We start from the raw sequence: 23,696 nt of genomic DNA, 5'->3' as shown, positions 1-23,696 counted from the left end.
CAAACAAAATTTTAAAGATTTGGAGGAGCCTGAAAATGTGAGCAGCTGATTGAAAGTTTGCAGAAGTTTGCTGAAGTTGCAGAATGTGGACCATGGCCTGACTGACCTCTGCTTTCTTGTGTCTGACCGTCAAAGTAGTAATCTTATGAACAAAATGAGTGATTCCCTATGCACTGATGATCTAGAGCTCAAAAGGCTGCAATTTCTGTGGGCAGCAGGCAGTATTTATGCCACAAAACAGCCTCAACTTTCACGACATTTTGTGTAAGCTTACAATTTTTTACTTTGTTGTAAGTAATTGTATAATTGTAGTACTTCTACGACGATACTTGACAGGATCCATAAGTAAGGATGTAGTATATCCAGTCTGCTAGTCAGCTTAATTCGCCGAAAATGTCAATGTCAATATATTCATTTGGGCAGTCAAGTTAGCTCAATCGATAAGGCGTTCGACTATATATGGTGCGAGAGGTTGCGGGTTCGAACCCTGGCGGTGCCTAACTATTACACTCTCGTAGAAAAATTGAGTTAGCTTGAAATTCCCTTGGACAAGGAACTTACTGCTAATTGTCTTGTAACCCGTACGAAACTCGGGAAGCTGATCCTGGTTGCGATGGCTATTTGTGGAATGTCTAGGGTTAGTACAAGGAACTTATATATACGATGTCCTTCTGCTTCTGCTTCTGCTCTTATACTGGCTGGACTCGGTTAGAGTATGATGCCAGGCTTGTGCGGGGGGTGTGAGGATTACTGACTTAAGCTGAATTTATACTCGATCGCCGAGCGATGCGATTAATCGCTGTTGAAAAAGCGATTTGCAATCGCCGAATTTTGCGATGCATCGCCCGTCGCTTTTGGCGTTTATACTTATCACGCCGATAGCGATTGCAGACGACAATTAAAATATTCTAAATGCCACAACATACATTTTTAAAACATCAGTTGCTGTCAATAATTATTGCTTTGAATTAATTCATCACCAAAAATTAATAATCGAGAAAGGTAAATAAATTAGCAAAATAATAGATCCAGTTGGTTGAATATGATTGGTTGACGCATTGACGTGTCAAGCGATATCGCTGGGAAGTTGAGATTTCTTCAACTTGCAAAAGCGACGTCGCTTTTGCCTCCGCGATTTGAATCGATTGATCGGCTTGACGCTCTGGAAATGTAAGTAAACATTGAGCATGCGTGAAAATCGCTTTTCTGCAAAAGCGATCGAGTATAAATTCAGCTTTAGTTGCTGCTTAAAAGTGTTCAATGATGTTGCGTTTACAACAGTGTTGTCAAGGGCATTCCACTCAACCACAGTTCTGGGGAAAAATGAGTATTTGTGGATGTCCAGGCGAGCACTGAGGGTGATGTAGCTTTTTTTGCTATGACGAGAGCGCCGGGTTGCTGGTTTTAGGTAACGATCACTGGGGATGTCGCCCGGGGATGTCGATCATGTTGTTGTGGATCTTATACATGAGGGCGAGTCTTGCGTGGCGTCTTCTTTCTTCTAGCGTATGCCATCCAAGATCATTCAGAAGATGATTTACTGTGCCTGTGGTGCGCTCGTCAGGCCTCCAGAAAATTTTCTGCTGTCTGGGAACTTAATGACAAGTGCTGAAAATTTTCTGTGAAATAACTGAAATAGGCCTATGTGCGCAGAAGCGGACATCACGAAAGCAAAATCCTAATCGAGCCGGGGTCCAGGGCCCGCTTAAGGGCCCTTGAAGCTCTCAGGGTTTAGATTCTCTCTCGTGCAATCTGAGCCTTATTTTGGAACAGTTTTCTATAAAAATTTACATCCTTTTTCACAAAAAAACACAACTTAAAATTTCAAAGTATTACTGTCAAAACTCAAAACAATTTTTTATTTATTTTTAAACATTTTTTAGAAGTATTTTGCAACTTTGAAGAACCACTGGACCTATTCTGAAGGGTTAGGATTATTCACAGATAATTTGAAAAAAAAATGGGAAAAAAATTACAGTTTGTTATCCTTAATATGCAAACCATTAACTTGTGTTTACCTCTTCATCTATCACATATTATTTTTTTTTTTTTTTTTTGCAATTTTTTTTTCTGGGAACGCTGCCTCAGCGGTTTTTGGAGGCCTGGCGCTCGTAATTGCCTTTGATGAATCTGGCAGCCCCCCCCCCTCTGGATTTTTTCAAGATCACGGATGTTTCCCTTCTGGTGTGGATCCCATGCCACTGAAGCATACTCGGCATGAGGTCGGACTAGGCTTATGTAGGCTGTCTCCTTTAGCTTCTCTGGACACGCGTAAAGGTTGCGTCGTACCACTCCAAGCATACGGCTGGCTTTGGAAGTAGCGTGGCCTACATGGGTGCTCCAACCAAGATCGTCTTGAAGGCAAGGCATTAGCCAGGATTTGAAAGTAGGGTGTCCAAAGTACAAAAAGTAAAGCGAAGTGAGCGGTTTAACGAAGGCCACCAGCAGGGGGGTCCAGGGGCCGCTTTAGGCCCCCTGGCGGGTATCCGGGGCAGCGCCCAAAGCTCCTGGATTTGAGCAATTTGAAGGGCCCAGGAGAGGCTTTTTAGACATAAAATCCAACTATTTGTATTAAAGCAATTTGCATCAATACCATTCAAAACTTACTTTTCTTGACTTACTAAGGTAGGGACTGGTTCCTGGGAATTGAGTCCCGCCATGCCCGGATACCAAATTTCAACAACAACAACAAAAAAAAATAATAATATTTTTTTTTTAAGTTATTTTTTTTTGGTTTTGTAGTGTTCCTGGACCTAGACCTAAATGCTAGGATCATTCATGGTTGACCTAAAAAAAAAAAAAATTGCATGATGATGTTTGTGTGTTTTAATATGAAAATTGATAGTTTGTATTCATGTCATACTCTATAATGATATCAAAATGCATTGAATTTGAATGCATTTTGATATCATTGATAGAGTATGACATGAATACAGACTATCAATTTTCATATTAAAAACACAAAACATCATGCAAATTTTTTATTTTTTTTTATTTAAGGTCAACCATGAATGATCCTACAGTGCAACAGAGCATAAATGCCCAAAACTGAATTTTAGACAGATTGACACATAATTTAAAATCTAGATTAAAGTGAAAGATGTCACTTACAACATATTTTGATCAAACTCTGATCTTTTAATAAGGTTGCGTAAATTTGACACGTTTTGTTCATTTTCATATAATTAGCATAATAAAAGAAATGTATGAAAAAATGAATTTTTTTTTTTTTTTTTCGTCAAAAGTAAATATGTTATAAAAATCAAACTTACAGGAAAGATTGACTCTTGTCAAATCCTACAATTCTGTCAGAGAAAATTTGCATATTTGTATTAATTTTTTTAATTAATGGACATAATATTGATTAAATTATTTATATAATAAATATTTTTATGATTTACCATAATTCCAAACATGTCAAGCAATATGTCAAATTAAAGCTAATGAAATGCTTTATAGATTTGTCAGAGCACATTTTGCAAAATGCATTTAGTATTTTAGTTAAAAAATTCCAAACATTCTATTCCAATTTTTGGCTATACACGCACAGGAGCTGTTCTTTTAAAATCCGCGCCTAATCAATAATGAGTCTTTCATCCTATTGTCAAAGTACTGTGTTCCCTGCAGCATTATGGAGTGACCAGGTCCTTGAGTGTGATGGTTTTGTAGCAGATGACAGTGCTCATTCAAGCCTATCAAGGTCATTTGGTAGGAACTTGCTGAATGGCTGGGCATTATCAGCTATCAAAGAGATGCCTTATGCAGCTGCCAATCACAGTAGAGGTTTGATAACATTTTGTTAAAAACCCAAAAGTGATATAAGGACAAAACTGTGCATGTTGGTACTTGATTGTTAGGATTCTTATATGTTGAAAATCCCATGTAGTAGTATTTTTTATGTGTAGTGTATATCGTTCATAAATTATATACCTTTTAAATTTTGGGCATTAACGCTCTGTTGCACTGTAGCATTTAGGTCTAGGTCCGGGGACACTACAAAATTTTTTTTTTTTTTTTTTTATGCCGTCCTAGGCCGTCCATTTTCGTAACAAGGCGTCCAAATGACGGCCGGACGGGTCTCTAGCTAAAGCCTTGCTTGAAGGTGAACTCCCAGGTATGGATGGGATTTTACCACAGCCAACTTCTGGTTGCACAACATGTAATCATGACGGTGAGGATTACGGGCGTGAGACATGTGCATAACATAGCATTTGGTGGGATTAAACTGCATCTGCCATTCCCTCTGCCACTCAGTTAGCTTGTCCAGGTCATCTTGAAGGGCTCTGGAGTCAGATGGTGATGAAACACATCGTCAGCAAATAGACGCGTTGTTGATGTCAGTTGGTCTGGCAGGTCGTTAATATACAGAAGGAATAACATGGGTCCAAGAACTGTCCCCGCGGACACCAGAGTTGACAGCAGTTGTTGGTGAAGACTGGCCTTCAAGTACGACTCTCTGAGATCGTCCCATCAAAAATGAAGAAATCCAGGTGACGAGTTGATCGCTGATACTATAGTGCTTTAACTTGTTGATAAGACGGTGGTGTGGAACGGTATCAAACGCTTTGGTGAAATCTAGTATTATGACATCTACGCTCTTTTTCAGGTCAACTGCTTTGGTTAGGTCGTGGAGTGTGATGACAAGTTGGGTGTCGCAAGACCGGTTCTTTCGGAATCCGTGCTGGTTGTCAGACAGGATGCTGTGATGATCAAGATGGTTCATAATCTGGCTGTGGACGACATGCTCTAACACCTTGCAACAAATGCTGGTTAGGGATACAGGACGATAGTTCTTTGGTTCAGCCCGGTCACCCTTTTTGAAGATAGGCGTGACATTTGCGGTCTTCCAGTCAGATGGCAGACATCCAGTCTGAAGAGATTGGTTAAAGATGAAGGTTAATACAGGTGCTATTCATGGAGCTAGTAGTCGAGAACCCTGCTTGGTAGACCGTCAGGTCCTGCTGCTTTAGATGGATTTAAATCAGCAAGCAGTTTCTCCACTCCTGGTGATGTTACAACAAAGCTGTCCATGGTAGGGTATGCTGGAGCTCCCTTGTCTGGCATGCGAGTAAGGTCCTCCTTGGTGAAGACAGAGCTGAAGTAGGTGTTCAAAATCTCACTCTTACTCTTCCCATCTGAGACAAGTTGGCCATGTTGCCGTAAAGCTGCAATCCCAGTGTTGTCTCTCCGTAGACCTTTAACGAAGCGCCAGAAGATCTTGGGATTTTCCTCCATCTTGGGTGAGAGTATTGCATTGATGTAGTGCCAGTATGTCTTCTGCATTTCCTTCTTCACCTCTTTCTGGAGCCACTTGTACTTACTCCACACTTTGTGACTTTTACTTTCCTTTGACTTTCTATACCATCTGTTCTTTTGACGAATTTTTTGTTTCAGTTCTCTAGTCATCCAGGGTAAATCCCGGTTTGGCTTAATCATCTTTGATGGAATGTACTTCTCAGTAAGATGATTTATCTTGTTCTTGAACTTAGTCCAGTTTACTTCAACCGTACTCGTAGCTGGGTTGGAGTGCAGAAATTCTGAGCTGAAGTCCTCGGCAGCTTTAGTAAGACCTTCAATGTCCATCTTCTTGAACATGAGAATTTTGCGAGGCAGGCTTTTGGTTCTCTGCGGTTGTATATCAACTTGTATCATGATGCAATCATGCTTACAGACACCCATTCCAGGCATATGGTAAATATTGGATACTGATGTGGGGTTGTTTGTCAAAAACAAGTCTATCAAACTGTCAGAGTCATCTGTATGATGTGTTGGTTCTGTTATCATTTGGCTCAAGCTGTATTCTGCAGTGATATTCAGGAGGTTCTGGCATTGAACACTCTTGTTGGCATACTTGGGGATGGAATTTGATTGCCAATCAATATCAGACAGGTTGAAGTCACCTCCTATCCATATGTTGGGAGACTTTGTTCCATCTGCGAGCTTGGATAGAGAGATCTCAAACTGTTCTAGACTGATCTTCTTGTCATCAGGCGGTCTGTAATAGCAGCCAATGAAAACAGATCTTGCACCTTTAATCTGCAGTTGTGCCCACACAATTTCGCAGTTGGAGTCTAGGTCCGGGCGATGAGTCAACACAATATCATTACGGTAGGCAATGAAGACGCCGCCACCGCCTTTCCCACAATCACGGTCTTTTCTGATAACATATATACAAATGCTTCGTACCCATGCACAGCATGGGTACGAATAAGTAGTATCCAAAGACAGTGTACATGGATATCCATGGAGGAGCTGTCAAAAATTACACATTTCAAAACCAGGATAACTGCGCCCATTATGAAAATTCACACAAACCCATCATTTTCAAAATACACTGAAACCCTATATTCCATTTTAGAAAAATATGATCCCTAATGTTTACTTACTTTTGTTCAGGAAAACCAAATTCCAGTTTGTCAAATTCATGTCTCAGAATGTTTATATTTTGTAGACTGATAAATGTTTCCATATATTGCACCCAAGTGTCAGTGCTAAACCCCTCATGTGGAGCAAATAATATTACAAGAAGTCAGTTTGACCAACCACATTATAGATTAGGCTGTTCTTCCCCATCCATAATGTGTTTTGAAGCATGACCCAGCAACACCTTTAATCTACTCAAGGCTAGATGACAGCATGTCATGTTTTAATTGGCCAACACCAAACATGTGATAAACATGGTAGACCTAAGCCAAGCTCTTTCAGTGAGTATGGAATCTCTGTTACCAGTGTATTGAAAAGCACATGTTCGGTGAAGTGCATCAAAGAAATAAATTGTTTTTAAAGACTTGATACAGACTATTAGGCAACATGCTGTACATAAAGGCCTACAGGCTGCAGTTTGCCAAATGAAAATGGTGGCAAGTTTGATCAGAAGAATTTATGTGATGGAATTAAAACATTTATACATCATTTTTGGCAACAAATTTCAACCAAATAGTTATTTTAAAAGGATATTTTTACAGAAGGACTTCTCCTTATCAAGTTTAGCAACAAAAGACATTGGTGAGTAAGTAACTTGTTGTAAAAAAAACCTGATGCACATGGCCATGTCATGGAAAGCATGATTTCCTACTTTCCATGTGGATTGTTAATTGATACCATTTTCCGCGTATACTGATAACACTGTACGAGTCGGGAAAAATTTCCCCATCCAGTACACCCGGGTTCAACCATGACTCAGTTCCAAGGATGATATCAGGATCAGTGGAATGGATCATATTTTCAAGTTCTTTTGTTTTGTTCTTTACGCTCTGGCAGTTAACAACGATGACTTTCAAACTCTTGTTGGGAGATCTTCTATCACAACCTGAGGTAGAAGTGGACTTGGTTGACGATTTGGATTGTCTAGGTCTACTGGTGGAGTTTGCATTCACTTTTGGTGATGATGTTGCCAAAGGCTGCCCTCCTATTTCACCAAATTCATCTGCCGAGATGCCGCTGCTTCTCTCCAGGGGCGAGAAGAGATTTGAATGTGTAAAGTCGTAGTTGCTAAACAAACTTGTGTTAAAGTTCGGTAGGCCACAACTACAGCAAATCCAAGATGCTTCCGTTTTATTTAAATATTCATAAACTGGCGTTCCCATCAACATGCAATCTTTGTGATACCATAGATTACAACTGTCACACCTTACAGCACATTGGCCCCACTTACAAGCAAGGTTGCATATTTGGCAAGTGTATTTCAATGGGCGTGGCCCTGGGTTGATCTCAAGGTCACCAGCTTGAAGCAATAACAGAGCACAAAGATAATGTTGGATTACCCATTTAGATGGTTTACACGATGCATCTAATTTGAGTTTATGAGAGTTACATATGAGGATCTGTAAATATCTGCCTCCATCATATCTGCCTCCATCTGAGGTTGACATCATTTCACTACCTATAGTGATACTGTATGGATCATGGTTAATTGCATAAGTAGAGTCATCAAATATATATTCATTGTAATTGTTCAAAAAGTTATGTATCAAAACACCACAAAATAGCAGCACAAAAACTCCACTACACTTCTTCATCTTGCACTTTGAAGAGAGGAAGAAAAGGATGGATCTCACCTGAGAATGTCCCCAGTGACCGCACCCGAGACCAGCTCCCCAACGAAGAAGTTACAAAATGTACTCCATGATGACACGGAATTTCACACTACCATAAACAAGTGCCGCCATCTTGGCTTGGTTGCAGAATTCAGCAGTGGTGGTACTCACAAACAAGTGATGCTGGACAGCATGCGCAGCAACTGTCAGATGATGATCTTAAAAATCCTCCAATTGAGCACTGGTGTTAAAATTGTGCTCAAACACGTCAGTGGGTCAAACTCCCTATGGTATTAAAAGGGAGCTGAAAATACAATCACAAGGTGGAATTTGGATGTATTTTTGGGAGAGGAAATAAATACGACGTCAACCCCGCACAAGCACCCTCCTGTATACAAATTCACAAACCTCATTCACAAACTGATACTATCTGTCCATCGTATAAGGCTATTACCGTACGATAATGTGCTGAAGGAATATTACAGTCAAGAATAGGCTCCATCATTTTTTTGTTCTGATCCCTCCCAGTCTCCCAAAACATCAAAACATCAAAAGCGTTGCACATTTACTTACTTAAGACTGTCCTTTTTCATATAACACAGACAAAGTAGGGCAAAGCTACCTAGAAATGGTCAAATTTTGGCAAGAAATATCTCTGTGTAATCCTATGTAAGTCCCATATCACATCGTTATCGGCGATCATGATTTTTTTTCTTCTGAAGTTTGGCTGGTAGGTACCCACTAGCGTCATGCACGTGACGCGGCACAGCTAAAATAATCGACCGGAAATCGGGGATCATTAAAACATCAACAAATTTCAAAACACAGAAAGCAGTAAACTTAATGGCGAGCGGTCCGAATTTTGAGCCATACAAGTTTACGTGGTGAACTAGTCTAGGGTGTGCGCTCTTGAAGCAGCAAAGTCCCTGAATAGTTGTTAAATTAGTCCGAATAATCAGACCCAGAACAAAATATTAATTTCTGACATGATCGTGTACTGGGTCTGAACTGTTTCCATATGAAATCTTGATGGCAAATTGGACAATAGAAGCACATGGTTCTACGTGACAGCTTTTTAATCCATTCAGGTTACGTGAATCACGCTATTGTGGACCATCCTTCTGATACTTGAGTGTTTGGACAAGCGGAACGGTTTTTGTCTACCTCTCTGTTTGTAAACAAACCAGGAGGTCGAAATAAATCCTCCTCGCCGAATCACGAAAGTCACCGTAATAGTACGGCACTGGTTGTTAAATGGTTTATGGAATGATGACCTGTAAAGTGTGCTGAGGCTTGTGGATCAACATCGAGGGCGAGATGGCCGAGTGGTTAAGGCATTGCGCTGCAGGCCGGGAGATACGATCGACGAGGGTTCGAGCCTTGGGCTTGCCTTAGGTGAAAATTCTCTTCCCTCCCAAAAAGTTCCTATATGGTCAGGAATCCTTCAATTCAGTTCAGAAATTTAATCTCAGAATTTAATTGAAGAATTTCTTCTCGCCCCATACACTGCTTATCACGTGCAGATATAGGTAGTGTATGTGCTTCGTCCGTGGTTCGGAAGTCACGTAAAGCCGTTGGTCCATGTACAGGAGGGCTCTCGATCATCCCTGTGCACGTAAAAGTGTCAGAGCTATTCGGAAAGAGTAGGGATCACCCCGGTTCCTGTATCTGTACCCCTTCCCTAGGTTCCAGGGCAGTAGTAGTTGTCTGTACAGTGATAGTAATAGATTAGTTGTGTTTGTGAAATGGTGATATAGATTATACATGTAAAAATCGAAATTAGAAAATTACACTGCCGTTGCAGTGACGCGTGAATTGTCGAAATACACTGCCGTTGCAGTGGTGCGCCTGAAAAATAGGCGGGATTTCCTTGAATTATTACTAGGCGTTGTGCCTGTGCGTAGCGCACTATAAATCACACTGCGCTTTTATTTATTTTTTATTTACATAGAAATTTAAAACAACTGGCCGAAGAAGGAAACCTACATAAATATGTTTTCTATACTTCAGATCACTTGACCCAAATATATGATTTTTTATGGGGATAAGACAATCGCACATGGAATTTTAGAGGGATTTTGATAGCAGTTCCATTTTTAAAAAAAGCTGCTATCATAATGAGACTAAGATCTAGAAACACCCCCGAAATGCCGTTTTGAGGAATTTTGCTAGCTGAATCTTTTTGATGAAAGTCAATCTTTGACAAGATGTAACTTTGCTACGGAAAGTGATATGAAAAAAAGGTTTTCAGTTTTGGCTTTGTTTACTCAAGGGCTTTAATTTGATACGGTATATAAAATGATGCAGTTTGATGTCAAATTTGAATTCACCTAGCAAACCTACAATCTGGACACATCACACTTCATGTGTGATGTGTCCAGTGAATCGCCAAATTTGCGTACAGTCGACATTCTTCGAGGACGGCCTGTCACTTTCAGCTTCCTGAGCTGAGAACACTCAAGTTGTAGTACTAGTTCATAGTTGTACATTTAAACCTTTATACGAAACCACAAATGGCACAAACTCACTAACATGACTAAGTTGTTAATACTAACTGCAACTTGCACTACTTATTTAGCGTCTTGCAAAAAATCGAGAGGCTTTCACTAGTGGGCCAGAGCCAAAATTCCTGTTTGTGGCGGGACGGAATTTTGATAGGACTTTTAAATTGTAGCTCTGTAACTGTTTATTTTATGGATTCTTCATGTTCTTGAAAATATAAACAAGTAAGTTACAGACTACATTCACACACAAGAAAAATAGTCCAAAGAATCAACATGTTGCCACGGTAACACAAATTCATTGATGTGGCGGGACGGAATGATAAACTTCATGTATTTGTGAACACAGTCCATTTGTTGAATTTTTATCAAAAGTACTGGAATAAAACATTTGTTTCTAACATTGGTATTAACTTCAACTATCCTTCTTTTGTTATGGAAGGAATTATAAAATTTACCCCCCTCTTTATAGTACGTTCATCAATTTGTCAAAATCATGTCAATGTGGCGTGACGGAATGTGGCGGGACGGAATTTTGTCCACCATGTCAAAATCAAGAAAAAAAGCAATTGATTCACTTTAAAACTGACAAAATTGTCTTTTCTTTCACTTCCAATGAAAAATGATTGCAAAATATTGACTGAGAAAGAAATTTTTCATCCCTTCCTGAACTTAAAAAAGTCATCTCAAAATGTGGCGGGCCATGTTTTACATAATTACCGTATTGGTCCGAGTATAGTCCCACCCGTTTTTTATGTGAAAATTTTTCACAATTGGGGGGTGGGATTATACTCGAATTTCAAAAAAAAAAAAAAAATAATTTATTTTTTTTAAAGTTTATTTTTTTCGGTTTTGGAGTGTCCCTGGACCTAGACCTACAATCTTGTGCGAAAATCGTTGGGACAGATGATGTTTGAAAGATCAATTTCCTGTGAATTGAACATGACGCTGAAAATACATGATAGGTTTCATAGGTCATGTTATGTATTTGGTTACTCCTCTCCCCTCCCCGAAACAATGTTGGAGCACATATTGAGCTCAACCACCATCCACTATTTTTCACCATTCAACATTGAATAAGGGAGCGGGATGCATTGAATAAGGGGAGCGGGGATGCGTGAAATAAACAAACTGTCCTAATATTGATAACGTGAATTTGCATATGGTCATTTTCACGGTAAAGGGTGTAACTTTTGTTTTTTAGGGTCAAAATTTCAAACCACTTAAATATGTTTCTGTTTACTGAAATCATGCATAGAAGCAACTTAAATTCAAGTAAAATAATGTTTCAAGGCTTAAACCTTTTGATTTCTAATAAAAAATTTGACATTTGCATTTAACATTTTGGTTAAAATCTAAGAAAAAATGTATTTTACATAACCTCAGAAAATTTTGACATGAAAGCTGGAATACATGTGAAATTCCATTCCAAAGTAAGTCAACAGATATAAGTTAAATTTTATACCATGTTTTGCTATGTTTGTAATTGCAGTTTTGAAAATTGTTAACATCAAGTGTCATTTACAATGGAAATTTCCAAACCTTAAACATATTTTTAAAGTTTTAATTGGGTTCCTAAAATAATTTGAATGTCTAACTTCATGTACAAATACTACTTGATGAAAGGAACCTCCCAGCCAAGTTTCACAGAAATTGGAGTTATTTTTTAGAATTGGCAATTCAAGCGATTTGTGTTTCGGAGGCTTCAGTTAACAACACAGGTGATCATAAAAGTAAAATATTTAGCTAACTACTACAAGTTGACATAAAAAATAGGTAAAAAATATCACAATTACCAATTTTCATGCTTTGCTTCTAAGTATTGAATTTCAGTTGTGACAAAAATTAAATTATCACAGCAAGTCATTTTTTTTTTGTTTCGGAGGCTTCATGTTAACAATTGTTAAACATTGCAGAAGTAGTTTTTTGAAAACAACAGTGTTGGGATCATCTAAGCTGTTATTTTCTTGTGTGTATTGAATCAATGATTCTATGCGGCAGATATTGTAGATTTATCACACATTAATTTTTTCACTCATTTGTTAAGTATGGTGTTTTTTGCATGTGAAGCCTCCGAAACAGGCTTTTTAAGTTATCAGTATATTTTTCAAACATTAACCATAATGTCAATTTTTTTTAAATTTATGACATTCTGCACATATCAAGTAATAATTACAATGCAGATATCAGTATGAAACACACCAATTTAGATATGCATAGATGATAATTAAGTTTACTGTTGTTTCGGAGGCTTCATTTGTTTCGGAGGCTTCAATTGTTAACGGAAAGTTTGTATTGGGTCCCATTTTCAAACGGTGATATATATCTCCACGATTTAAAAACATGTGACTTGAGGATCTACTTTGCTACATTGTGATAAATAGATTGGATGAGCTCTTTTATTTATATTTGCACAAGCTTGCTGAACAGTTTGTTTCGGAGGCTTCAAAAAAGTTAACGGAAAAACGGCTATTTGAAGTCAAGATTTTATAAAAATTTTAAAAGCTTGCAAATCGGCTAATTTTTGTTACCCATTTCAAGTTAAGATAACAACTGTTATAAATCAAGAAGAAGTGAAGAAATAACCAAGAATTATGAACCAAAGCTACACCCACAAAGTTTGTTAACAATTGTTAACGGAAAATGAAGCCTCGAAACGACAAATATCAAGTCGGTTCTCAAAAATACAGGGCCGTTCACAATTAAATCTAATGTGGCAGTGTTTACTGAACATATGACTGTACTTTCAGGATAAGAAAAATTATCCATGAACTAACTGAAGAAAATACAGGGTTTTACAAAAATGTTACTGTTTTTTATAGTTTTTCAAAATGGCAATATTAAGTACATTTAAGCCTGCTAAAACTGAACGCAGTAACTCCCAAAGCTGATTATGCTACCCAAGGTAGCTGCTAACTAGATGACTTATGTGGCCAAAAATTATGGAATTCTGTGGCTTTATTAGAACACTACGGATTAAAATGTTAAAAATCCAAAGTTACACCCTTTACCGTGAAAATGACCATATATATCTTTATATTAAAAATAAAAGTATTGACCAGTTTATAAAACCGTGTATATAAAAAGATGGCAAATTTATTAATCTAGTCATAGCTGAAAGAATGATCGAAATCGAACAACGCGTTTAGGAGATATGGTCATATTTATGATATTAATGTTGTACTTCAACATTGAATAAGGGGAGTGGGGATGGGTGGAATCAACAATCTGTCCCAAGCTTTTCGCGCGGGATTGCAATCTTGTGCGAAAATCGTTGGGACAGATGATGTTTGAAAGATCAATTTCCTGTGAATTGAACATGACGCTGAAAATACATGATAGGTTTCATAGGTCATGTTATGTATTTGGTTACTCCTCTCCCCCTCCCCCCCGAAACAATGTTGGAGCACATATTGAGCTCAACCACCATCCACTATTTTTCACCATTCAACATTGAATAAGGGGAGCGGGGATGCATTGAATAAGGGGAGCGGGGATGCGTGAAATAAACAAACTGTCCTAATATTGATAACGTGAATTTGCATATATCTTTATATTAAAAATAAAAGTATTGACAAGTTTATAAAACCGTGTATATAAAAAGATGGCAAATTTATTAATCTAGTCATAGCTGAAAGAATGATCGAAATCGAACAACGCGTTTAGGAGATATGGTCATATTTATGATATTAATGTTGTACTTCAACATTGAATAAGGGGAGTGGGGATGGGTGGAATCAACAATCTGTCCCAAGCTTTCAGCTGGGATTGTAGATGCTAGGATCATTCATGGTTGACCTAAAAAAATTTAAAAAAAAAAAAAAAATTCAAGATATTTTGTATTTTTAATATGAAAATTGATACTTTGTTTTCATGTCATACTCTATTAATGATTTCAAAATGCATTCAAATTCAATGCATTTTGAAATCATTAATAGAGTATGACATGAATACAAATTATCAATTTTCATATTAAAATACAAAATATCTTGAATTTTTTTTTTTTTTTTTTTTTTAGGTTAACCATGAATGATCCTAGGTCTAGGTCTAGGTCCATGGACACTCCAAAACCGAAAAAATAAACTTTAAAAAAAAAAAAAAAATTTTTTTTTTACAATTTCTGAAATTTTTAGAAAAATGGGGGTGGGATTATACTCGAGCGTGGGACTATACTCGGACGAATACGGTAATAGAATTATTGCTGGCATCCTACCACAAAAGGCCTGAAATAGAAGAAGTTAAAATGGCTCTGAGTCTAGCAAAGTTGATGAATTAAATTTTTGTGTACTCAGGAATGTTTATTACCATAATAGTTGATATTTTGGAAAGTTTTGACTAAAAAAATTTTTTTTTCGTCCCTTCCGGAACGTAAAAAAATCACCTCAAAATGTGGCGGGACGGAATTGTACACATATTTTAATTTATTTCTTTATTTTTGCAAAGTCCACTGAAATTTTTTTTAGTGCTGAAATTGTCTATACAGAAGACCATTATAATACCATCAACAAAAAAAACCCTATATTTTTTAAATATGTAGTAACATCAAATTTAATAATTCCGTCCCGCCACACCGAGAGGCGCTATGTGTATATTTTATTGCTTGCATTCAAATTGACGGGCACATTTTTTTTTTTTTTTGCCGATTCATAATCTATGGTTAGTAGCCTATTAAACCGGAGGAGAAATTCACTCCTGTGACAATTTCTAAATTTTAGTTTGAGTGATGACCATTTTTGGCTCTGGCCCTAGTATAAAGCGTGTCAAATTACGCTAGCCTTAGTTGGTATGCGATGTCGCACTTGCATGGCAACGAATGAAAACCGAATACCGTACCCACAATTTTTGCCTGTATCAAGAAGATGGCAGTCAAGTCCCAGTTCGTGATTGATATGCATTTTTCGAACTTGTAAAATAAGACAATTCTTGCTGGGTGCAACAATAAAAATTGCCATGTTATTAACCGGCATGTTAATGAATACTACTTCCGCATTTCAAGCACAACAAAAGTAGGATAGTCCTGACAGGTCTGAGACTTAGGCTAAAATGGTACTCTGAACTGTGGATTACATGGATGTGTTTCATACTTGGCGAGAGTGTTCCCGTACTGCATCTGGCAGGTAGGCCTACATATACTGACAATATGATATTCGACACTTTGACAGATTGTTTATTTGTTTGTTTTACAGGTCCAAATTTGCATCATTAAAAGAAAAGCCTTCTCTTAAGGGTAAGTAGTCCTATTATGTACAAATTACAATATATGGCGGTAATATTAAGTGGGTACTACACCCCTCGATAAATTTGTGTCTATTTTTGCATTTTTCTCAAGAACTAATAACACAGTGGTAACAAAAGTTATGTATATTATAGGGGCAAGGGATTCAATTACTAAACTGGAATTTTAGTGACCCAAGACAAGCAGTTTGTTATTTATGATAAGAAATAAGGTACCGCTAGGGTGTACCTTGTTTCCTAACATAAAAACTGGACCGCTTGTCTTGAGTCACTGAAATTTCAGTGTAGTAATTGGCTTCATAACTTTTGTTACCAGTGTTTTATCATTTTTGTCTCGCCTGATAAGGCAGGAGACTATATAATCACTTTTCCGTATGTAGGGGTGTGTGGGGGTGTGTGTGTGACAAATTTGATTAAAGTTTTGGTTTTCGCCTATTTTCTCGGAGACTAGAGTCATACGTTTCTCAAACTTGGTGGTGGGTGCATCTTGACCCGAGACAAAACCAGTTTGTATTGGTTAGTGGGTCAAGGTCACTGAGGACCTCTAGAGGTCATCTGAGGTCAAATTAGTAAAAACTGTCGTATGGGCATGAAACTTGGTAGGTACAGTCAACATTTGAAGCCAAATTTTTTGAAGGTCATTTCAAGGTCACCAGGGGTCATCTGAGGTCAAATTAGTAAAACTGTCGGATGGGCATGAAACTTGGTGGGTACAGTCAACATTTAAAGCCAAATTTTGGAAGGTCATTTCAGGGTCACCAGGGGTCATCTGAGGTCAAATTAGTAAAAACTATCGGATGTGCATGAAACTTGGTGGGTACAGTCAACATTTAAAGCCAAATTTTTGAAGGTCATTTCAAGGTCACCAGGGGTCATCTGAGGTCAAATTAGTAAAAACTGTCGGATGGGCATGAAACTTGGTGGGTACAGTCAACATTTAAAGCCACATTTTTGGAAGGTCATTTCGGGGTCACCAGAGGTCATCTGAGGTCAAATTAGTAAAAACTATCGGATGGGCATGAAACTTGGTTGGTACAGTCAACATTTACAGCCAAATTTTTGGAAGGTCATTTCGAGGTCACCAGGGGTCATCTGAGGTCAAATTAGTAAAAATTGTCGATGGACATGAAACTTGGTGGGTACAGTCAACATTTAAAGCCAAATTTTTGGAAGATCATTTCGAGGCCACCAGGGGTCATCTGAGGTCAAATTAGTAAAAACTGTCGTGTGGGTATGAAACTTAGTGGATACAGTCAACATTTAGAGCCAAAGTTTTGGAAGGTCATTTCAGGGTCACCAGGGGTCAAATTAGTAAAAACTGTTGCATGGGCATGAAACTTGGTGGGCACAGTCACCATCAGCCAGATAATCGTGCCTAGCCGATAACCGCCAAATTCATTTACCTCTACCAAAAGTAATCACAAAAGCAGGCGGTTGCGAAAGCAGGCGAGACTCGTGGTTCGAGAACCGCCTTGTTTGAGAAAAATGCAAAAATAGTCAAAAATTTACCACAGGGGTGTAGTACCCCCTTAAACATACCAGTATTTCTATTGCTACAAACTAAACTAAACTGTACACCCATTGAATGTGTGTCATCGGCCTGGTCATCGGCCCTCAGACACACACACACCCGGCATAGAGTTCTGCAGTAACATGTTTTGTTGACATTTTTTTTAATGTTTACCTTCATGACAGTTCTAATACCATCAACTGCAGAACTCAAATACAAAGGATATCAATTGGCAATCTTAATGTTATGCAATCAAGGAAGCCTTCTGAGATAGGACTGTATTTGATGCAGATGGTATGTAGCAGCAATATGTATACAGTAAGCCAAAACATTAAGGTACCAGTTGTGTTCACCCCTGTATATCCTAAAAGACAAATATGTCAAAATTAAAACAAGCAGCTAATACCTGAACTCTTTGGCTCTGATTCAAGACCTTATTTGTTGGAAGTGGTTGAGAATTAAAGAAATGGTGCCGCGGATCTAAAATCTACTGAAGAGACGAAAACAAAAGTTGCACTTTTGTGTTCTAATCAAGCAAAGAATGGCGCTAGTTTTAACGTGCTAATAAATGGAAGCACAAGGCTAGTTCCCTTGTTCGCGAACGCTTTATACAAAATCGATAGCGCATGCAATGGACAGTGATGGAGGAAACTGCAACTTTTAAATTGGCACCTTCCTTGGGGTTTTGGATCGTTGTGTCTTTATTTCTTGAACAATTTCAACGAATGAGGTCTTAAATTCGAGCTAAAAGATGCAGCTATTGGCCGCTGGTTCCAATTATGACACATCTGTCTTTGTTTAGGATATACAGGGGTAAACATAACTGGTACCTTAATTTTTTTGGCTTACTGTATACATATGAATTCCTTTACAGATGTAGGTGCTGAAGTGAAACATGAATACTGTCCACACTGCCATAACATCCTGTCTCCTGACAATCATTCTGTAAAGTTTAAATCGAAACCAAGCCAGAGTGACCAAATACGTAAGCTGCAGAAGCGAGCAGAGCAACAAGCCTTGCTGAGCAACAAAGAGAGGAAAATGCTTAGACAATGGGTGAATGCCACTAATAAAATGGTGAGAGAATGAATGACCCCATTGGGCTATTCCACCTGACCCTATATGGACGACATGAACTTAATTTTCCATTCAGGGAGTGTGAATTTCAATAGGGTTACCTGAATGGGTGACTCCATTTGAAATCTACACTCCCTGTGTGGGAGATGTTTATGTCTTCCATATAGGGTGTATGCACTGAATGGATTTAATTCTAGTGGAATAGCCCATTGTTTGATCCTGTGCAAACTGGAATATGCTGTATGTGTGTACTACATGTATGTCACTATATCGGCAGCTTGACGCACACAATTCACCTTTTCGGTAAATCCCATAACCCTATACGAGTACACCCTGTCCTGGGACCTCGTCATTTGATGTCACGCCGATCTGCGCCGATGCACGCATCGTTTATTGAACATCGTTACTGCGCATTGCAAGTCGGCGTGACGTCAAATGACAAATTCTCAGGTGTACTCACAAAGGCTTATGGGATTTACCAAAAAGGTGAATTGTTACCTGAATTAAAATAAAAGCAACATGAAAATTACATGTTTGACCACTTTCTTTACAGTAATTGACAGTCTTCGTCTTTCAGATGGCCACCCGGCATTCACACTACATTCCTGCCTGAGCAACGTGTGCAATTGTGTGCCTCTAAAGTTCATCAAGGTCTGCAGACAGACTTGTGATTTCAGATAGCCCCGCAAGAGGAAATCCAGAGGTGTAAGACCAGGAGATCTTGGGGCCATTTCACTTATGTACTTGAAAGCAATTACATGATTGCCAAAAAATTCTGCAAGGTGTTCTGTCAATTACTAAAGAAAGTGGTTAAACATGTGATTTCCATGTTATTTTATTTTAATTGACTTGACGCAACTGCATTTTGACTCGGCTCTTATTAATGGTCACACGCCAGTGATTTTACTGTTATGGCAGGACAAGATGTTGATTCAGCTATCAACAAAACCATTTTGACCAAACACCCAGAATATTTTTTAATCATGTGGAATTTTTTTAACTGTTTACTTTATTTTGATACACACTGTATTGTAACTCAAAGGTATACTTTGCCTGAACAGAAAATAACAAATAAGTTTTTTTGCTGTCTTTAATTTCTAGTCGATTCTATGCAAAGTTTGTCACAAACAAAGTCGGTATCCTGGTGGAAAGCGCCAACTTACATGTACAGCTGCACTGAGGGCGTATCATCCCACAGCTAATGTAACAGAGAGTAGGGGTACACAGAAACAGTCCCCTGGAACTCCAGTGGTTCACAACAGGTAACCTTGAAATAATTAATTGCAAAATAATCTGATCCCAAAATGTCTGTCGTTTGAGTGCAAGAAGGTGGCTATGGACATTACAGCCAAGTAAAACACAAAAATGCTGCCTTTTGTAAAATGCTAAAATGCATATCCTTCTGGCACTCAACTGTCGATTACTGCGAGAGCTATCCAAGAAACAAGAAACTAAACAAAAAATAGACAAAATTGAGTTTTTAAAAACCCAATTTTCAAGGCCATATGTGACATGATCAAGGGGAATGAGTCACATGTCGACCCTGGTCGAAAATGTGTTTTACATATGTTTCTAAAGAGGACATTACATGTAGAGCTTTCAGAAGCTGAAAACCCCATGTTGATATGATTTTTCTTTGTGAAGTTACGTCAATTTATCAATCGTTGAAAACAATATAAAACAAAAGAATTTTAACACTTTCTTTGCCAATATCTCAAAATTAATATTAGCGACATCCGACTCATTTCTTTGATCATGTCACATAATCATTTGTAATTCCCCACAGCAAATTTAACAGAGAATACATCATTGTTACAGCCGGTATTTAGTTGTGCAATGAAATAGGTGATGTGATCAAGCAAAATCAGTCGGAACTCGGAAATTTTCAGTTTCTTATGGGCTTGTAAAAAGCATAATTTACAAATCTGGATTTTGAAGAAAACCCCATTGAAATTGAACAACTAGTGCCAAAGATATGAGCAATTAAAGAGTTTCCAAAACAGGAGGAAATATTTCCTTTGTTTAGCTATATCTCAAAATCAATATTTCCGACTTCCGACTGATTTTGCTTGATCACATCACATATGACAACACAGTGTTTGTTCTTATATATTTAATACCTCCAGGTCATGGACAAGCACCACCCCAGAGTCAAGTAGATCATGGAACAATTCACCAATAGCCTCCACACCATATTCAACCCCTTCTAGTAGCAGAATCGGCAGAACGCCCCCAAGTGGTACACCACTGACGGGTTCATCAGGAAGGAACTCAAAAAAATCAAAACGAGACAAACACCAGCAGCTACAGAAGATGTTGGCCAGTGCCAAAAAGGAAAAAGACAATGCGACTAAATCACCGCTGAGTGCCTTCCTTAAGTCGCTATGATGCTGGAAATGTGCTGAAACACTTTATAAAATATCTAGTGGTGCTTGCTGGCTGGTCTTCTCAATTCAAGACTATTGTGTCCAACAATTTTAGAAGAGCAATCAGTGATGAAAACCTGTTATAATTTAATATTAAACTGGATGAAGCAAATCATTGAAGGCCATTTAATTTAAAATGACTGAGCATTTAGAGATCACCGATGCCATACTGGATAGCTGATGGAATGCTGTTTGCAATGGTGTGTTTATCCTGGCTCTACTGGTAGGTATTTCTATTAACAATTTCAGTTGCATTTGTACATGTATTTTCACCAAATTCTACATGAAAAGATTAAGGATTTCTTTTTGGTAAATTAAATTTTAATTTACTTTGAATGAGAGGTTTCACACATATTTTGTTTGAAGGATAGTTGGTTCACCCTCCCTTTTTTTCAACTGAGAATTAGAATAAGCCTACTAGAACACAACACCTGACCATCCACCCAGAGTTAGGGCTTGTGCAGGCATTGACTGCACTTAAGGATGCACACAGGATCACTGAAGTGTTACATGGCCAAAATTGAGTTTTCATCACTAATGTCATCTTCAAACCATATTTTATCTTGTCATTAATAGATTTTAAAGAAATCTTAAAATTTGAACCATAAGAAAAGCTATTTTAAAGACCCTTTTTCATTAAAAATTAGTCAAAATGCAAAAGCAAATAAATCATTGTTTTCCCGCAATAGATCGCGTTCAGAACGCTGCGTACTGCGGCGCATACAGCTAACAAAGACACGCACACATGGTAAACTGGATGGGTGAGGTGATTGCTGATTGAGGCGCTGGAGTCGCCAATCGCGATCACTACCGTATATTTTATCGTATTGATCTCTTCCAAGGTAGGTAAAGCTTGCACCATTGCATTGCGAAACTTCGGGCCGACAGACCACCACCGTCCGCGTCCCCGACGGGGCCTCCCGGCCCCGTCCCAGAATCAGTAGGCCTACTCGATAAGTTTCGCCAAAAAAGTGCTGATAGTGGTATAAATTAGGCCTATATAGGTGGGTTTTTTTATGGACATAATAGTGAATTTTTTGTTTGTTTTTGTTTTGTTTTTCAAGTTTCATTCTGAACTTGAAAAGATGAAATTAGTATAGAAGTATATAGTTACCCGTAAGAAGCCCTGTAATGATGGCGCAATCTGGTAGATACGATGAAAGCGTAGGCCCTAAATATTTTGCTAGTAGGCTAGACTTAGCCCGTATAGTACATCATTAGGCTTATTAGTTTATGTTTAAAAATTTGTTTTATTTCATTCATTCATTCATTCATTCATTCATTCATTTCATTATTTGATTTACCAAGTTGCTGTAGTTGGACAATAATAGGCCTATTATATTAGCTTATATTTTATGCAGTCCCAGCCTTGGTTCGGGGCCTCTCTTGGTCGTTCAGTCTCGTCTTAATTTTGAAGACCATAAAAAATAGGCAAGCAGTTACTACCGGTAGGCCTATATTAGATACCTAAGGCCCTGAATAATGTTTCAAAGTGTTATTAAAACACGGATTTAAGCACGTTCTCTACTCCTGATTGACCATTAACGCAATGTCAAAAACGTTGACATTTCAATACATCATATCGACCATCTGGGCATAGGCCTACAACTCTATGTCAAAATGTCGATAATAGCGAACAGCGTTTATGAAAGCATTTTCATGAATGTTTTAATGCTAAATAATAATTTCAAGCGAGAAATATAATCAAAAGCATAAATTCGTGCTTTTTTCATAACCCATTTTAACTACATTTCCATTAGTAGGCCTATTAGGTCTACCATATGCCATGATTGCGATAAAAGCTTTTGGTTTTACAACACTTTTTGCGAATGTTTTGGCCGAATGCCTTTTTATTTGCAATGTTTGTCTGGCTTTCAACTTTCACGTTTATATTGTTTTCTGCATACTTTAAAAGGTAAACTACTTTAAAGCATTTTTCGTGAATGTTTTCATGCAGTGTTTTAAAACGCTTTTTATAGCATGATGCCTATATACTGCATAAACCACAATCTAATTTAAAGCCATAAGTGTTCCGTTTTCTACTTTTGAAATTCGGTTTTGTTAGGCTATGTCAATTTCCGTGTTTTTTCAGTTTTCTTGTGACCTCTTCGTGTTTTGCCCGTTTAACATATATATAGGGCCTAGGCCTACTTTTTGTCCGTTTTACAAGAAGTTGTTTATTCAAGACATATTACAACTTTTACCCCACTTTTTACACGTTTATTTGATTGAAAACAACAACAGTCACACTTTTTTTTTTTTTTGTTGTTGTATTTTATTCACTTTTTATGCGGTACAAAATATTTTACAACTTGTGGCTTTAGGCCTATAATAGGCCTATGACTTTTGTATGTGTTTGATATTCCGTAAAAAGTTAAAAATAAAATATGATAACAACAAACAATTACAATAACAATTTATTACTTGGGATTCCTGTGGTGTAGGCCTAGCTATAACGGGCGTTAAAATGCATATCTTTGGCGCGGACGGGTTGCTGTGGTGCCTCTCAAGCACCAACTAAAAAGCAAAAAGTAACGAGGAGTAACAACATCATGTTTGCGGTTCAGAAAAGGACAATGAACATAAAAATGCAATAAAATAATTGCTTGTCAATTATTCTATGCTACTTTTAATGTTCTGAAGTCAGCAAATTTTAATACCTAACAGAGCATGATCTTTTTTTTTTATACGGAACAGGACAAAATTGTGCTTAAATAATTAATCATGGTTTCGTTCGCGGCAACACGACCATGCACTGTGCAACTTATTCGGCGTAACCTGTCTGTCTGTCCATGCGCCCTGTCGCTCCTCAAGCGCCGACGCGACCTTGCGAAAAGCTTTGCTGCACCATGGAAACAAGACTGGAGTAAATAAAATGGCTACACCATGTGGATAAACATCTGCGAATGTG

General features: G+C 38.0%; 1 protein-coding gene across 1 annotated transcript; it reads left to right on the top strand.

The window, feature by feature from the left end:
* The first annotated feature begins 94 nt into the window (after nucleotides 1-94).
* On the top strand, nucleotides 95-21,101 carry LOC140136537 (UPF0711 protein C18orf21 homolog). The gene is made up of 5 exons (XM_072158240.1): nucleotides 95-264; nucleotides 15,724-15,764; nucleotides 18,157-18,359; nucleotides 19,461-19,621; nucleotides 20,486-21,101. The coding sequence occupies exons 1-5, from the start codon at nucleotides 146-148 to the stop codon at nucleotides 20,745-20,747; spliced, it is 786 nt and encodes a 261-aa protein (XP_072014341.1). The 5' UTR covers nucleotides 95-145; the 3' UTR covers nucleotides 20,748-21,101.
* The last annotated feature ends 2,595 nt before the right edge of the window (nucleotides 21,102-23,696 follow it).

This window comes from Amphiura filiformis, chromosome 16 (genome assembly GCF_039555335.1).
Source record: "Amphiura filiformis chromosome 16, Afil_fr2py, whole genome shotgun sequence".
NCBI classification, from domain to species: domain Eukaryota; kingdom Metazoa; phylum Echinodermata; class Ophiuroidea; order Amphilepidida; family Amphiuridae; genus Amphiura; species Amphiura filiformis.
This window is presented reverse-complemented; position numbering and strand designations above follow the sequence as displayed.

Excerpts from the sequence above, each read along its gene's own strand:
- LOC140136537 (XM_072158240.1), top strand. The coding sequence starts at position 146 with ATGAACAAAATGAGTGATTCCCTATGCACTGATGATCTAGAGCTCAAA. Across the intron at positions 265-15,723 it reads CAACTTTCACGACATTTTGT|GTCCAAATTTGCATCATTAA; the intron begins GTAAGCTTACAA and ends TTTGTTTTACAG. Across the intron at positions 18,360-19,460 it reads TGAATGCCACTAATAAAATG|TCGATTCTATGCAAAGTTTG; the intron begins GTGAGAGAATGA and ends TTTAATTTCTAG.